This window comes from Amyelois transitella, chromosome 28 (genome assembly GCF_032362555.1).
Source record: "Amyelois transitella isolate CPQ chromosome 28, ilAmyTran1.1, whole genome shotgun sequence".
NCBI classification, from domain to species: Eukaryota; Metazoa; Arthropoda; class Insecta; order Lepidoptera; family Pyralidae; genus Amyelois; species Amyelois transitella.
The window spans coordinates 495,179-512,119 of record NC_083531.1 but is presented as its reverse complement, the minus strand read 5'-3'; the positions used below and the strand labels follow the sequence as shown (position 1 = coordinate 512,119).

The 16,941-nt window shown below is 42.8% G+C and overlaps 1 protein-coding gene across 1 annotated transcript; it reads right to left on the bottom strand.

Annotated features, from left to right (window-relative positions):
• Positions 1-2: 2 nt before the first annotated feature.
• LOC106139370 (zinc finger protein 260) lies at positions 3-16,661 on the bottom strand. The gene is made up of 12 exons (XM_060952300.1): positions 16,424-16,661; positions 15,824-15,946; positions 15,298-15,403; positions 14,509-14,636; positions 12,317-12,532; positions 11,632-11,726; positions 10,867-10,963; positions 9,312-9,427; positions 6,148-6,259; positions 5,371-5,472; positions 4,081-4,212; positions 3-817 (listed from the first exon to the last, which is right to left on the bottom strand). Exons 1-12 carry the CDS (start codon positions 16,541-16,543, stop codon positions 731-733), a joined length of 1,434 nt encoding a protein of 477 aa, XP_060808283.1. The 5' UTR covers positions 16,544-16,661; the 3' UTR covers positions 3-730.
• Between the last annotated feature and the right edge of the window lie 280 nt (positions 16,662-16,941).

The following is a 16,941-nucleotide window of genomic DNA, read 5'->3' as shown; positions in this document are numbered from 1 at the left end:
ATTAAGTAATACTGAAAAATTCTTGTTCTATAGATGCTGAAAAAAATTGTGGATAAAATTACAATATTTGTATAAATATAAAAAATTGTGCCTTGTGGTTCCCGGCACCAATAAAAAAACTAATAGGATCACTTCATTCTTTCCCCGTGGATGTCGTAAAAGGCGACTAAGGGATAGGCTTATAAACTTGGGATTCTTCTTTTAGGCGACAGGCTAGCAACCTGTCACTATTTGAATCTCAATTCTAACACTAAGCCAAACAGCTGAACCTTTCAGTTTTTCAAGACTGTTGGCTCTGTCTACCCCGTAAGGGATATAGACGTGGTTATATGTATGTATGTAAATTAAAACAATTGATTTGATGAATTAAATTTGATTTCAATAACATATTTGTCATGACTTAGTTGATTTTAATAAATTATCCATACTTAAAATTATAAATGTGAACGTGTGTTCATTTGGCCATCTTTGACGTCAAAATTCCTGAACCTATAAGAACGATATTTCCACAAAATTTTGCATATGTATAGTCTGGAGTGTGGAGAATTTCCGTCCGAATCCGTCCAGTAGTTTCGGAGATTAGCTTGAACAAACAAATCAATTTTCTTTTAAAAATTCTTACTCTACTACTGTTAAATTTAATTTGATTTTGTTTTTCGGTTATATTAAAAATACATAAGAAAAGCACGCAATGACGACATTATTTCGTGAATCTTAGTGAGGGCACGTCTCACGGCTGTGCGGGGTGTACAGGAACTGGGAGCAGCGGTAACTCCCCTCGTTTGGGGCGTTTCGACTTTTTCGGTTGTAGTTTCATCTGAAAGAAGAGTTTATAATATTTCACAGCTGAAACTAGTATTGGCAAGCATTCGATTTTGTTTATCATTATGACGCAAGAATTTAACAAGATAATAATCTAAAAAATTTCGAAAAAAAAATATTGTCGCATCTAATGATGATACTGAGACAAAATAATGAGGGTGTTTTGCTACTAAGCAATTTTGACTATTTAGTAACTATGGTATATTAGACGTTAGAGTGATGAGCGTCGGTGGTCGGTTCGGTAAGGTGCCCGGTTTCAATGCGTGATGCACAGAAAGGCACAGGTTCAAATACCACACAGATTTTCACACGTTCACATCGGCTGTGACTGATGACTATTTTCAATTCTCAAAAATATAAATTTTAAGTTCTCGCGCACGTGGCGGTAGAGGCTGGAGTACCAGCCGAAGGCGGCGGCGCTCTATATGTAGGTGTGTGTCTGTGAGTGTGCGAGCTACCTTGTAGTGCACCTCGCGCACGTGGCGGTAGAGGCTGGAGTACCAGCCGAAGGCGGCGGCGCTCTATATGTAGGTGTGTGTCTGTGAGTGTGCGAGCTACCTTGTAGTGCACCTCGCGCACGTGGCGGTAGAGGCTGGAGTACCAGCCGAAGGCGGCGGCGCTCTATATGTAGGTGTGTGTCTGTGAGTGTGCGAGCTACCTTGTAGTGCACCTCGCGCACGTGGCGGTAGAGGCTGGAGTACCAGCCGAAGGCGGCGGCGCTCTATATGTAGGTGTGTGTCTGTGAGTGTGCGAGCTACCTTGTAGTGCACCTCGCGCACGTGGCGGTAGAGGCTGGAGTACCAGCCGAAGGCGGCGGCGCTCTATATGTAGGTGTGTGTCTGTGAGTGTGCGAGCTACCTTGTAGTGCACCTCGCGCACGTGGCGGTAGAGGCTGGAGTACCAGCCGAAGGCGGCGGCGCTCTATATGTAGGTGTGTGTCTGTGAGTGTGCGAGCTACCTTGTAGTGCACCTCGCGCACGTGGCGGTAGAGGCTGGAGTACCAGCCGAAGGCGGCGGCGCTCTATATGTAGGTGTGTGTCTGTGAGTGTGCGAGCTACCTTGTAGTGCACCTCGCGCACGTGGCGGTAGAGGCTGGAGTACCAGCCGAAGGCGGCGGCGCTCTATATGTAGGTGTGTGTCTGTGAGTGTGCGAGCTACCTTGTAGTGCACCTCGCGCACGTGGCGGTAGAGGCTGGAGTACCAGCCGAAGGCGGCGGCGCTCTATATGTAGGTGTGTGTCTGTGAGTGTGCGAGCTACCTTGTAGTGCACCTCGCGCACGTGGCGGTAGAGGCTGGAGTACCAGCCGAAGGCGGCGGCGCTCTATATGTAGGTGTGTGTCTGTGAGTGTGCGAGCTACCTTGTAGTGCACCTCGCGCACGTGGCGGTAGAGGCTGGAGTACCAGCCGAAGGCGGCGGCGCTCTATATGTAGGTGTGTGTCTGTGAGTGTGCGAGCTACCTTGTAGTGCACCTCGCGCACGTGGCGGTAGAGGCTGGAGTACCAGCCGAAGGCGGCGGCGCTCTATATGTAGGTGTGTGTCTGTGAGTGTGCGAGCTACCTTGTAGTGCACCTCGCGCACGTGGCGGTAGAGGCTGGAGTACCAGCCGAAGGCGGCGGCGCTCTATATGTAGGTGTGTGTCTGTGAGTGTGCGAGCTACCTTGTAGTGCACCTCGCGCACGTGGCGGTAGAGGCTGGAGTACCAGCCGAAGGCGGCGGCGCTCTATATGTAGGTGTGTGTCTGTGAGTGTGCGAGCTACCTTGTAGTGCACCTCGCGCACGTGGCGGTAGAGGCTGGAGTACCAGCCGAAGGCGGCGGCGCTCTATATGTAGGTGTGTGTCTGTGAGTGTGCGAGCTACCTTGTAGTGCACCTCGCGCACGTGGCGGTAGAGGCTGGAGTACCAGCCGAAGGCGGCGGCGCTCTATATGTAGGTGTGTGTCTGTGAGTGTGCGAGCTACCTTGTAGTGCACCTCGCGCACGTGGCGGTAGAGGCTGGAGTACCAGCCGAAGGCGGCGGCGCTCTATATGTAGGTGTGTGTCTGTGAGTGTGCGAGCTACCTTGTAGTGCACCTCGCGCACGTGGCGGTAGAGGCTGGAGTACCAGCCGAAGGCGGCGGCGCTCTATATGTAGGTGTGTGTCTGTGAGTGTGCGAGCTACCTTGTAGTGCACCTCGCGCACGTGGCGGTAGAGGCTGGAGTACCAGCCGAAGGCGGCGGCGCTCTATATGTAGGTGTGTGTCTGTGAGTGTGCGAGCTACCTTGTAGTGCACCTCGCGCACGTGGCGGTAGAGGCTGGAGTACCAGCCGAAGGCGGCGGCGCTCTATATGTAGGTGTGTGTCTGTGAGTGTGCGAGCTACCTTGTAGTGCACCTCGCGCACGTGGCGGTAGAGGCTGGAGTACCAGCCGAAGGCGGCGGCGCTCTATATGTAGGTGTGTGTCTGTGAGTGTGCGAGCTACCTTGTAGTGCACCTCGCGCACGTGGCGGTAGAGGCTGGAGTACCAGCCGAAGGCGGCGGCGCTCTATATGTAGGTGTGTGTCTGTGAGTGTGCGAGCTACCTTGTAGTGCACCTCGCGCACGTGGCGGTAGAGGCTGGAGTACCAGCCGAAGGCGGCGGCGCTCTATATGTAGGTGTGTGTCTGTGAGTGTGCGAGCTACCTTGTAGTGCACCTCGCGCACGTGGCGGTAGAGGCTGGAGTACCAGCCGAAGGCGGCGGCGCTCTATATGTAGGTGTGTGTCTGTGAGTGTGCGAGCTACCTTGTAGTGCACCTCGCGCACGTGGCGGTAGAGGCTGGAGTACCAGCCGAAGGCGGCGGCGCTCTATATGTAGGTGTGTGTCTGTGAGTGTGCGAGCTACCTTGTAGTGCACCTCGCGCACGTGGCGGTAGAGGCTGGAGTACCAGCCGAAGGCGGCGGCGCTCTATATGTAGGTGTGTGTCTGTGAGTGTGCGAGCTACCTTGTAGTGCACCTCGCGCACGTGGCGGTAGAGGCTGGAGTACCAGCCGAAGGCGGCGGCGCTCTATATGTAGGTGTGTGTCTGTGAGTGTGCGAGCTACCTTGTAGTGCACCTCGCGCACGTGGCGGTAGAGGCTGGAGTACCAGCCGAAGGCGGCGGCGCTCTATATGTAGGTGTGTGTCTGTGAGTGTGCGAGCTACCTTGTAGTGCACCTCGCGCACGTGGCGGTAGAGGCTGGAGTACCAGCCGAAGGCGGCGGCGCTCTATATGTAGGTGTGTGTCTGTGAGTGTGCGAGCTACCTTGTAGTGCACCTCGCGCACGTGGCGGTAGAGGCTGGAGTACCAGCCGAAGGCGGCGGCGCAGTGCGCGCAGCGGTACGGCGTCTCGTGCGTGTGCATCGCCACGATGTGGTATTTCAGTTTCGCCGCGTTCTGGTATATGATAAACAAATAATGTATACATGTCGCAGGAAAATGAAGTAACCAGAGATTTCGCGAAATCACAGCTAATGTTGAATATTCTTATTTACGACGCCTTCTTACAAAATAGTCAGTGAAATGTCGTTTCACTAAATTAAATCTAGTGAATGTCAGAAAAACGGATACCTCCGAGTAAAAATCGTCCAATGTATCTCTCTTCCTCTCTCTACCCAAACAGACACAAGTGGAAGCGGGAAAAATGCGTCGCTCTCCGCGCTCGCAGTCGCAGGGCGCGTAGTGTTTGTATTTCTTATTATTTTTGCATTTAGATTTGTTATTATTTTGTTTTCATTTCTATATCTACAAAGTGGCTTTAAAATGAGTGAAGAAGTTATACCTAGCACCAATCCAGAATCATGTTCAGAGCAGAAAAAAGGATTTGTTTGTAAAGAGGACAGGTTAGGATAGGTTGTAGTATTGAAGGCCGACGGGTCACCCCGCTGGCCGCTCCGTGGAGAGCGGCCGAGCCGAGGCCGCCGTGAAGCGGCTGCCGCGTCACGAATATGAGCGAGGGCAGTTCATGCTCCTGGCAAGAAAACGGTAGGCGATGGCACCGTGTGGTTTTAGTGGGTTCAAGCCCCACATAACCCGTCCGGCTTTCCGTAGCCGGCCGGGTAGACGAAGGTGAAAGACCTTCGTAAAAAAAAAGGTTAGGTTAGGTTGTACGTACTTATGTACTTTTAAAAGGACTTAGCACGAACCTTTTTCATTCTTTATTTCACTAGATTTACCTAGATGAGTAAAATGATATATCACTAGATTGAAATAGTATTTTGTCATATCACTAATAATTTTTTAGTAAGAAGATGTATTAAATAGGAATATTCACCTTCTTCCGTGATTTCGTGAAATCTCTGATCATTTCTCTGCGACATACACACCTCTATATATATACATACATAGACGTTATAATATGAAGTGTCCAATGATAATTAATAAAAAAAATACATTCTTCACTGTCTTCATGAAAGCTCTTAGTTACTACGATACCGTGTGATAGTCTAGCAACCTGCCACTATTTGAATCTCAATTCCGTGGCCTTTCATTCTTTATGAGACTGTTGGCCCCGCGAAGGATACAGACGTGATCGTATGTATGATATTCACTGACCTGATAAGACTTCCCGCAGACGTGACACAGGTTATCCTTCTTCTCCTTGTTGCGATGTACGTTCTGCATGTGAACATACAGCGACGTGTGGCATTTGAACGGCTGAAAATGATATTGCGTCCAAAAGGCTTGTGTCAACTTACAATGAAACCAATGGATGAATGTTTCTGGGCGTAAATTGTAATATTTAGACAAGGAAAACCGAAATAATTCCACATAAAAATTTTAGATTATTGTTATTTTTACAAATTAAAATCAAATAAATATTATCCTCGCCCCTCCGCTGTGAACGCCAATCAGAACGTATTACGTCACATGGTGATATGGGTCATTGTTGTTGTTGACGCTTGGTTAACTTTTTGATACAACAGCACAAGTTGTTTATTTTCTATTAATATCATTTTTCGATCATTTGAGAGTGTTATTTCTACCTACATCGAATAATACTAGCAAAAACTGCCACGGAGCTTGGATTTAACAAAGCGAACCAATAATTTACCTAAAATTGACGCTGTTATGCTGGCCCGATTTTTCGCGTCGAACACAGACTTTTGGTATTCGGAATTTCGTAATGTTAAAACTTCCATGTAAGTAAGTATACCTTAACAATACTGCTTATTATAATTTTCACTTCTATTCTTTTTTAGGCGATGTGGTAGCAACCTGTCACTATTTGAATCTCAATTCTATCGTTAAGCCAAACAGCTGAACGTGGCCATTCAGTCTTTTCAAGACTCTGTCTACCCCGCAAGGGATTTAGACGTGACCATATGTTACCTTATTACACAGCTGACACCTGAACTTGATGTTGTGCAGATGTTCCCAGTCCACGTGGTCCCTGAGACGGGTCTTGTTCACGAACTTCTTGCCGCATACCGTGCACATGAATCTGAGGAGAACATCCTACTAGGTAATATTATAAATGCGAAAGTTTGTATGTCAGGATGTCAGTATGGATGTTTGTTACTCTTTCACGCAAAAACTACTGAACCGATTATGATATTTATTAATTTAATTTATTTGACGTCAACCAATGTTGTGAAATCAAACGTTTTGACAATTATTAAACGATATGAAGTATCCTTTAATAATGAATAAAAATTTTGAATTTTGAATTGAATTTTTGATGAATGAGACTTTCAGTCAAATCTGAAAGTATTCTGGAAATCCGTAAGGTCAGCCCGAGGAAATACTATAACCAGAGAGCTGACTAGGATCAGATGCCAGGATGGTAGCGTTGTGAAAGGAGAAGAATGTGTACTAAAGATATGGAAGGACTATTTTGAAAGTTTATTTGAAAAAAAGGAAGGAAATAAGAAAGATTTCTGCTATAGCGAAGAAAAAGAGAATGAGATGGAAGGCGAAATTGAAATGTTCGAAATTGTGGAAGCACTTAAGAGTATGAAAGCGGGAAAGGCTGCTGGGTGTGATAGAGTGTCGGTCGAGATGCTTAAAGCAGGAAAAGGCGTAGTAGCTAGTCAGTTGTACTGCCTTTTCAATTTGTGTTGGAGAAGCGGCCGAGTACCAAAAGATTGGTGTAAGGCTGTTATCGTGCCACTTTACAAAGGAAAAGGGTCACAGCTGGACTGCAAAAATTATCGTGGTATAAGCCTGCTTAGCGTCGTCGGCAAATTGTATGCTAAGGTATTGATTAATAGAGTCAGGAATGAAACTGATGACAAAATATGGGATGCTCAAGCGGGATTTCGAAAGGGAATGGGATGTACTGATCAGGTCTTTTCCTTGAGGTGCATAGCCAAAAAGTTTTTGGCCAAGAGTCAAAAAGTCTATTGCACATTCGTAGATCTGGAAAAGGCCTATGACAGAGTTGAGAGGAATGAATTGTGGTCAGCACTTTCTATGCATGGGGTGAGCAGTCTCTTAATACGAGCACTGAAATCCTTATATGAGGATTCGAGTGCTTGTGTCAGGATAAACGGAGCGCACACTGAGTGGTTTAAGATTGAGAAAGGCGTTAGGCAAGGATGTGTTGCGTCACCGTGGCTGTTCAACCTATTTATGGATAGCTGTTTGACAGATTTGAAAGAGTCTAAAAGTGGATTAAGGATGAATGAGTTACTCGTCAAATGTCTGCTCTATGCCGACGATCAGGTTATACTGGCGTCATCAGCGGAGGAGTTACAGGAGATGGTAAACTGTATGCATGAAGCTTTAAAAGAGAAAGGAATGAAAGTGAACATAAGTAAAACTAAAACACTGGTTTTTGAAATGGAGAAAGAAATGACAGCATGTAATATTTTGATTGGAGGAGAAAAAGTGGAGCAAGTGAAAGAGTTTGTATATCTAGGATCAAAGTTTACATCAGATGGCAAGTATGATAGTGATATTGAAAGGAGAGTGAACGCGGGGAACATGGTGAATGGAGCTTTGCATGCCTTTATGAGCAGTCAGAAACTATCCAAAAAGGCTCGACTGGCTGTGCACAGGGGCGTGTTGGTCCCGACATTAATGTATGGGAGTGAAAGTTGGGTATGGCAAAAGAAGCATGAAAGCAGAATAAATGCAGTGGAAATGAGAGCGTTAAGGAGTATGATGGGTGTGAAATTGAGTGACAGGATAAGGAACAGCGTGATAAGGGAATGTTGTGATGTGAAAGAAGATGTAGTTACAGGAATAGAAAAGGGTATGTTAAGATGGTTCGGTCATGTGGAGAGGATGAATGAAAGCAGGTTGACTAAGCAGATATACAAGGAGAGTGTGGAGGGAAAGGTCGGAGTGGGAAGACCTAGACGAACGTATCTTGATCAAATTAAGGACGTCCTGGTAAAGGGTCAGGTCAAAAGTACCCGAAACCGCCGAGCTTGTATGAAGAGAGTTATGAATGTGGACGAAGCGAAAGAAGTATGCAGAGATCGTGGCAAGTGGAAAGAGGTAGTCTCTGCCTACCCCTCCGGGAAAGAGGCGTGATTTTATGTATGTATGTATGTATTTTTGATGAAATTTGGTATTACCTACATACCAGAACATACCATACCAGCTGAAGACCCAGAATAACATATAGGCTTCTTTTTATCCCGGAGTTCCCGCGGGATTGATAGGGTTTCCATGCGGACGAAGTCGCGGGCGGCCTCTAGTGTATTATAATTTTACATACACACGCCTCATTCCCGGAGGGGTAGGCAGACCCACAGGCAGAACCACATCTTTACATTGCAGCATTTTCATCGGAATTGTATGAAAATCAATAATGCAATCAATTATCAATAAATAAGCCTATGCGATATTTATTTATTTATTAAATTAATGGAAGTTTTACAGTCTAATTTATCTTATATATAAAATTCTCGTGTCACAATGTTTGTCTCCGTACTCTGTCGAAACGGCTTTACGGATTTTAACCAAATTTTGCATGCATATTCAGTAGGTCTGAGAATCGGCTAACATCTATTTTTCATACCCCTAAGTGTTAAGGGTTGTCCACCCTTAACATTTATTTTAATAATTCTATACAAATTTTTATTTCTTTGCAAATTAGCGTTTGCCGGGTCAGCTAGTATGATATATAAGTAACTAGCGACCCGCCTCGGCTTCGCACGGGTGCAAAATTTTGTTATTATACATAAAAACCTTCCTCTTGAATCACTCTACCTGTTACAAAAAACCGCATCAAATTCCGTTTGCGTAATTTTAAAGATTTAAGCATACAGACAAACAGACTAAAATAACTTAGCGTTTTATACCATGTAGTGATCCTACTATACTATTATAAAGGCGAAAGTTTGTATGGATGTATGGATGTTTGTTACTCTTTCACGCAAAAACTACTGAACCGATTACCATGAAATTTGGTATGTAGGTAGCTGAAGACCCAGAATAACACATAGGCTACTTTTATCCCAGAGTTCCCGCGGGATTGATAGGGTTTCCATGCGGACGAAGTCGCGGGCGGCCTCTAGTAAGATAAGTAAGTATATATTTACGTGAACTCTGTCTCGGTGACGTGCTGCTTGGAGACGCGCAGGTGCTGCCGGAACGTGGCCACGGACGCGAACCGCTTGTCGCACTCGCCGCAGTACAGCTCGCCCGCGTCGCGCGCCTGCGCAGGGAGTGCAGTGAGTGGAGTGAGTGAGGTAAGTGGAGTAAGTGGAGTGAGTGAGGTAAGTGGAGTGAGTGATGTAAGTGGAGTGAGTGATGTAAGTGGAGTAAGTGACGTAAGTGGAGTAATGATGTAAGTGGAGTAAGTGAAGTAATTGGAGTAAGTATAGTAAGTGAGATAAGTGGGGTAAGTGAAGTAAGTGACGGAAGCGACGTATGTGATGTAGGTGGAGTAAGTGAAGTAATTGGAGTAAGTGAAGTAATGACGTAAGTGAAGTAAGTAAATATTTATTGTTTATTCACAAAATACAGAACAAAGGCGAACTAATCCCTGAGTTCCGATATCTTCCAGCCAGCCTTTAATTTATAGGATCACATACAATTATACATACATATAATAAAATCAAATAATACAAACATACATATTTAGACCTACATACTCAAGACTCTAGAAAGAATTTATAAAATTTATTTTTAGGGTACTACAAATTAATGAAAAGCGAGTGCAGCCAACACAGAAAAGAACTAATTCACCTACGGTGAAGTAGTTTTGCGAATCGAAGTGAGAAATCTGTAAAAGGAAAGGACGGAGCCAAGAAGAAGTATCCCAAGGTTAATAGCCTATCCCTCGACTGACTTCTACAATTTGCATGAAAAGAGAAACAATTGGTGCCGTGTGGTTCTCGGCACCAATACAAAAAAGAATAGGACGACTCCGTCTCTTTCCCATGGATGTCGTAAAAGGTGACTAAGGGATAGGATTCTTTTATTAGGCGATGAGCTAGCAACCTGTCAGTATTTGAATCTCAATTCTATCATTTAGCCAAACAGCTGAACGTAGCCTATCAGTCTTTTCAAGATTGTTGTCTTTGTCTAACCCACAAGGAATATAAACGTGAATATATGTATGTATGCACGAGAAACAGCTGGCACGCTTCCAGACCAGCGTGAAATCGCATTTTATACTAGTATTTAAACTAGTACAAAATGCGATTTTATACTAGTAGTGCCGTGCCGTGCCGTGTGGTTCCCGGCACCAATAGAAAAAGAATAGGACTACTCCATCTCGCTCCCATGGATGTCGTAAAAGGCGACTGAGGGGTAGGCTTATAAACTTGGGATCCTTTTTTTAGGCGATGGGCTACCAACCTGTCACTATTTGAATCTCAATTCTATCTTAAAGCCATATAGCTGAACATAGCCTATCAGTCTTTTCGAGACTCTTGTCTACCGCGCAAGGGATATAGACGTGAATATATGTATGTATGCACGTATGACGTAAGCACGAGAAACAGCTGGCACGCTTCCAGATCAGCGTGAAATCGCATTTTATACTAGTATTTATACTAGTACAAAATGCGATTTTATACTAGTAGTGCGCTAGTGCACATTTAATACTAGTTTTTTAAACTAGTACTAGTATAATATAGATCTGCTTACTTTGTGACTTCTCATGTGGCGCCCCAGGTTGGATTTCCACTGGTAGACTTTTCCGCAGCGGGGGCACGGGTAGCGGTTCTGCCCTTTATGTAGAACGCTGCAACAGACGTTTCATATAAATACTAATATTATAAAGCTGAACAGTTTGTTTGTTTGAACGCGCTAATCTCAGGAACTACTGGTTTGAATTGAAAAATTGTTTTTGCGTTGAATAGACCATTTATCGAGGAAGGCTTTAGGCTATAAAACATCACGCTGCAACTATAAGGAGCAAAGAAATAATGGAAAATGTGAAAAAAAAACGGGGAAAATTATTCATCCTTGAGGGCTTCTACCCATCAGGTGACCACTACTTTATTTTACTTTATTTTCATATGTGGTAAATTGTCCCTGGAACCAATTCCACGCGGGATTCACACCCACCTATAAACCCTATAATTTTCGTCGGGGGTTAAAAATATTGCCGTGTGGTTAAAATGTGGTCGTGTATTTCCCGGCACCAATACAAAAAAGAATAGGACCACTCACCATCTCTTTTTCATGGCTGTCGTAAAAGGCAACTAAGGGATAGGCTTACCAACTTGGGATTCTTTTTTAGGCGACGGGCTAGCAACCTGTAACTATTTGAATCTCAATTCTATCATTAAGCCAAATAGCTGAACGTGGCCATTCAGTCTTTTCCAGACTGTTGGCTCTGTCTACCCCGCAAGGGATATAGACGTGATTTTATGTATGTAAGTTAAAAATATACTCGTATAGACTCACTTGAGGTGATAACGGTATGTTTTCTTCGAACTGAACACTTTCCCACATTCCACGCATTGAGGCCGCTCCGTGTCGCGAGGGGGCGCCACCGTCTCCTGGAAAATATACGTTACGTCTTTATCCCGGACGGGGTAGACAGAGGATATCGACAAGACTTGAAGGCCGCTACGGACATTACAATTTGTTACAAAAATAACCCACGTATTTGCAAGAAGAGAGTTATGAATGTGGATGAAGCGAAAAAAAGTATGCAGAGATCGTAGCGAGTGGAAACATGTAGTCTCTGCCTGGAGTGAGACATGATTTCATGTATGCATGTATGGTAAGATTTGAGGATTTACCGAAACTGCCACAGAAATGGAAATTAAAAGCTGGATAAAAAAAATCGCCGTGTGGTTCCCGGCACCAAGACAAAAAAGAATAGGACCACTCCATCTCTCTCCCATGGATGTCATAAAAGGCGACTAAGGGATAAGCTTACAACCTTGGAATTCTTTTTTAGGCGATGGGCTAGCAACCTGTCACTATTTGAATCTCAATTCTATCATTAAGCCAAACAGCTGAACGTGACCATTCAGTCTTTTCAAGACTGTTGGCTCTGTCTACCCCGCAAGGGATATAGACGTGACCATACGTATGTATGTAGATATGTTTAAAAATAACTAGTATAAATAAAACTGCTCACTTCTCCAACTCCTTCTTGGACCGACTCCCTCTCCCCCTTCTCTTTCGCCTCCTCCACTCCCTCTCTCTCCGCCTCAACGGACCTCGTATCACAGTCTATGCCTACATCTACATTGTCTATGGACTCCGAAGACACAGATTTCTTCCTCCTCCGTTTGCGCACTCTCTTCTTTATAGTCTTTTTTTCGGTTTTCTTCATTTTCGCTTTTTCTTTTGCCTGTAAGTTAAATAAATACATACATACAGTGACGTCTTTATCCCTTGCGGGATAGACAGAGCATACAGTGCAGTACAACATACAGTTGCAAATGACCTTTTAGTCATTTAAAGACTAATGCATATTAATGCGTAATTTTTTTTAAATTAATGTATTCTTTTACTAAGCAATTTACTGAGCTGATTTCTCAGCACTTAGAATAGGACCACTCCATCTCTTTCCCTTGGATGTCAAAAGGCGACTAAGGGAAAAGCTAATAAACTTGAGTTTGTTTTTGTAGGCGATGGGCTAGCAACCTGTCACTATTTGAATCTTAATTCTACCGTTAAGCCAAACAGCTGTATGTGGCTTGTCAAGCTTTTGATGACTTTTGGCTCTGTCTACACCTCAATGGATATAGACGTGATACATGTTAAGTTATAAAAGAAATAATTCATTTGCAATGACGGACTTATCCCATGAAGGGAACTCTTCCAGTCAAGTGGAAAACATTAAAAATACTAGATAATTACGTAAAAAAAGCGTGCAGTTCTTATTTGGCAGATCTATAATTGTGGTTATAACGATTTCTATGGGGTAGATCTTGATCTATATAATGTGGATGAATACTCTCACTGTATAATACTAGAGGCCGCCCGCGACTTCCTCCGCGTGGAATCAATCCCGCGTGAACTCCGGGATAAAAAGTAGCCTATATGTTATTCTGGGTCTTCAACTACCTACATACCAAATTTCATCGTAATCGGTTCAGTAGTTTTTGAGTGAAAGAGCATCTAACAAACATCCATACTGACATCCTGAAATACTCACAAACATTTGCATTTATAATATTAGTAGGATGTAAGGAAGTATGCAGAGATCGTGGCAAGTGGAAAGAGGTAGTCTCTGCCTACCCCTCCGGGAAAGAGGCGTGATTTTATGTATGTACTAGCGGACCCGACAGACTTCGTTCTGTCAAAAACATTTGTAATATGACAGTTTTTTGTTCCTATCTATTAGACCTACATTGCTTAGACAACAGTGAACTTTATACATCCTACTACTATTATAAAGGCGAAAGTTTGTATGGATGTATGGATGTTTGTTACTCTTTCACGCAAAAACTACTGAACCGATTACCATGAAATTTGGTATGTAGGTAGCTGAAGACCCAGAATAACACATAGGCTACTTTTTGTCCCAGAGTTCCCGCGGGATTGATAGGGTTTCCATGCGGACGAAGTCGCGGGCGGCCTCTAGTTAGCAATAAAGCTCAAATTGACTGTACGTATTAGTTAGAAAACATTTGTATGGGATAAAGAAAAGGACTGTTTTTAGGGTTTTTCAGGCAATTATTTGGTATTTTTTCGCCGTAAAAACCATCCTTGAGCTTCGACGAATATTTAAAAAAAAGAATTGGCCAAATTGGTCCAGGCGTTATTGAGTTATGCGCTTACCAACACATTTAGCGATTCATTTTTATATTATAGAAAGAAAAGGACTGTTTTTAAGGTTTTTTAGGCAATTATTTGGTATTTTTTCGCCGTAAAAACCATCCTTGAGCTTCGACGAATATTTAAAAAAAAAAGTTGGCCAAATTGGTCCAGGCGTTCTTGAGTTATGCAGTTCCCAACACATTTAGCGATTCATTTTTATATTATAGAAAGAAAAGGACTGTTTTTAAGGGTTTTTTAGGCAATTATTTGATATTTTTTCGCCGTAAAAACCATCCTTGAGCTTCGACGAATATTAAAAAAAATGAATTGGCCAAATTGGTCCAGGCGTTCTTGAGTTATGCAGTTACCAACACATTTAGCGATTCATTTTTATATTATAGAAAGAAAAGGACTGTTTTTTAGGCAATTATTTGGTATTTTTTCGCCGTAAAAACCATCCTTGAGCATCGACGAATATTAAAAAAAAAAAAATTGGCCAAATTGGACACATTTAGCGATTCATTTTTATATTAAAGATGTATGTATGTATGTACTCCTCACTTTACTCTTGGCGGGCTGCTCCGCTGGCTCGGCTTGTTCCACTAACAGGTCGTTGACGAACGTCTCCTCGCAATGTTCCGCGTGATCCTCCGGCTCACTCTTCACTTCCGCATCCGCTTTGCTGGCCTCTGGAAGAAAGAAAAAAAAAACAAGGCATTTTATTGTACCATCAGAATAAAAAAAATACCAATAACCATCAGGGTAATATAATCACTGAACTAAATAGAAAAAAAAAGAATAGGATCACTCTCATCTCTTTTCAGAGTGGATGTCATAAAAGGCGACTAACGGATAGGTTTATAAACTTGGGACTATTCTTTTAGGCGATGGGCTAGCAACCTGTCACTATTTGAATCTCAATTCTATAATTAAGCCTTACAGCGGAACGTGGCCTAATTATCTTTCAAGACTGCTGTCCTGCTGGGCTGACCCTTCATCATCCATTCCCCAAGTAGTCTGCCAGTTTCCGCAAGTTGTGGCCGTACCAGCGAAGGCTCTCCTGTATTTTCCTGCTGTGCCACAGACATGAAGGCTGCCACATACATAAAAATCACGCCTCTTTCCCGGAGGGGTAGGCAGAGACTACCTCATTCCACTTGCCACGATCTCTGCATACTTCCTTCGCTTCAACCACATTCATAACTCTCTTCATGCAAGCTCGGCGGTTTCGGGTAGGTACTTTTGACCTGACCCTTTACCAGGACGTCCTAAATTTGATCAAGATATGTTCGTCTAGGCTGCCACGGATACGGTAAATCGACAACATTAGTAATACTTGATAAAACCCACCTGACTCAGGTTCCACTTTGGGGACAATGTCATCAAAGGGCACTGAAATCAGGCATAGATTGTGTACGGACAAGTGCGGGGGGCGGACTAGGTTTTCTATCCCATTCTGAAATTAAAAAAAAAACTTTTACAATACAATTTTCATGCAACGACCACCAATTATATTGAACAGTTCATAAAAAAATTACATTTATTTGATTATTGCAATTTTTTTATTTGGCATTAAAATTTTGGCATCATATAATCACGTCTATATCCCTTGCCGGTAAACAGAGACAAAAAACATATAGATAAACAATAATTGGCACATATTACTTTTGCACAAATTGTTGAACTTGCATTGTTTAGCTTAGGCTAGAACGTGGTTGGCTCTGTCTACCCCGCAAAGGATATAGACGTGATTATATGTATGTATGTAGATATTATTATGAATTAATAAAAGTTTATTAGCATCACACAAAAATCTTAAAATTTCACAATACAAATAATTAACAACACTCTGACGCTATTAGTAGCCTGAGCTTACTTCATGTGCCTCTTTGAGCAGCTGGTACGACTGCTTCACTTGCGACTTGAACCTCCTCAGCCTTCGCATTAACGCCCGGCATTCCCAGCAAACGGGGATGTGCATTGTGGATGTGTTGTATACCTGAAATTTAGACCTTTATTTAGACTGTGCATCTATAGATTTGAAGGACACTTAATTTTAATAAATTTTTTTATGCTCTAATAAATAGGTATTTAATTCTATTATTTTATTTCTATCAAGGGAAACAAACAATTGTTTCGAAATTTTACTAGGTGTTTTTATTTTACTTTTTACATTATAAACATGAAAGTGTGTTTGTTTGTCAGTCTTTCACATCAAAACCACTTCACAGATCACAATGAAAGTTTGTACATAGTGTGGAGTACTGTAAAGGACATTAGGTACAATTCAAGCGGCAGCCTAAAGCTAGTCACAAAATATTTTTATATTTTGAGGTAAGTAGTACAGTCCAAAAATTCAAGATGTATTTGGTATTTTTTAATATGCGTTAAACGCATAATTACAATTCTGTTGGTCTCGCAACTGATTTTAAATGAATTTTAGTTTATTTAAAAAAGGAAATAATAAATATCTTACGTCTATTTCATTCAATATTTGTGAATAAAAATCGAAATCCGCAGTGCCGCTGATATAGTCTAAATTTCTTCCCACGCACAGGCAGGCAGCACATAAACCTTCCTTCATTGGGAAGAACATATTTTACAAGTATTCCCTGATATTTCAGGCGACTTTTGATACTTATTTGATATTTTTTAATAAATGTAAGTTTTAATTTGTAAAGAAAACATTGCGAAGCGTCTTTTTTGTGGTGACAATAAAAAATGACATTTGGATTAGTGTTGCCAACTAAGTTCGTCAAATCAAAAGCTTGACTTCAAAAGTGTGCAAGCCCCAAAAGTTGCGCAAAGCTCCCGAACACAGCTGGAAGACGGAGCTACGTTACTTTAAATTTTCCATCGAAACGAAGCTTTTAATAGCGTGACTACGCGCTTAATAAAAGCTTTCCTCAAATGCTTTTTTGTTTAAAAAAACAACATACATACATACATAAACTCACGCCTCTTTCCCGGAGGGGTAGGCAGAGACTACCTCTT

Excerpts from the sequence above, each read along its gene's own strand:
- LOC106139370 (XM_060952300.1), bottom strand. The coding sequence starts at position 16,543 with ATGTTCTTCCCAATGAAGGAAGGTTTATGTGCTGCCTGCCTGTGCGTG. Across the intron at positions 10,964-11,631 it reads ACATACCGTTATCACCTCAA|CGTTCTACATAAAGGGCAGA; the intron begins GTGAGTCTATAC and ends CGTCTGTTGCAG. Across the intron at positions 9,428-10,866 it reads GCCACATGAGAAGTCACAAA|GCGCGCGACGCGGGCGAGCT; the intron begins GTAAGCAGATCT and ends CTCCCTGCGCAG.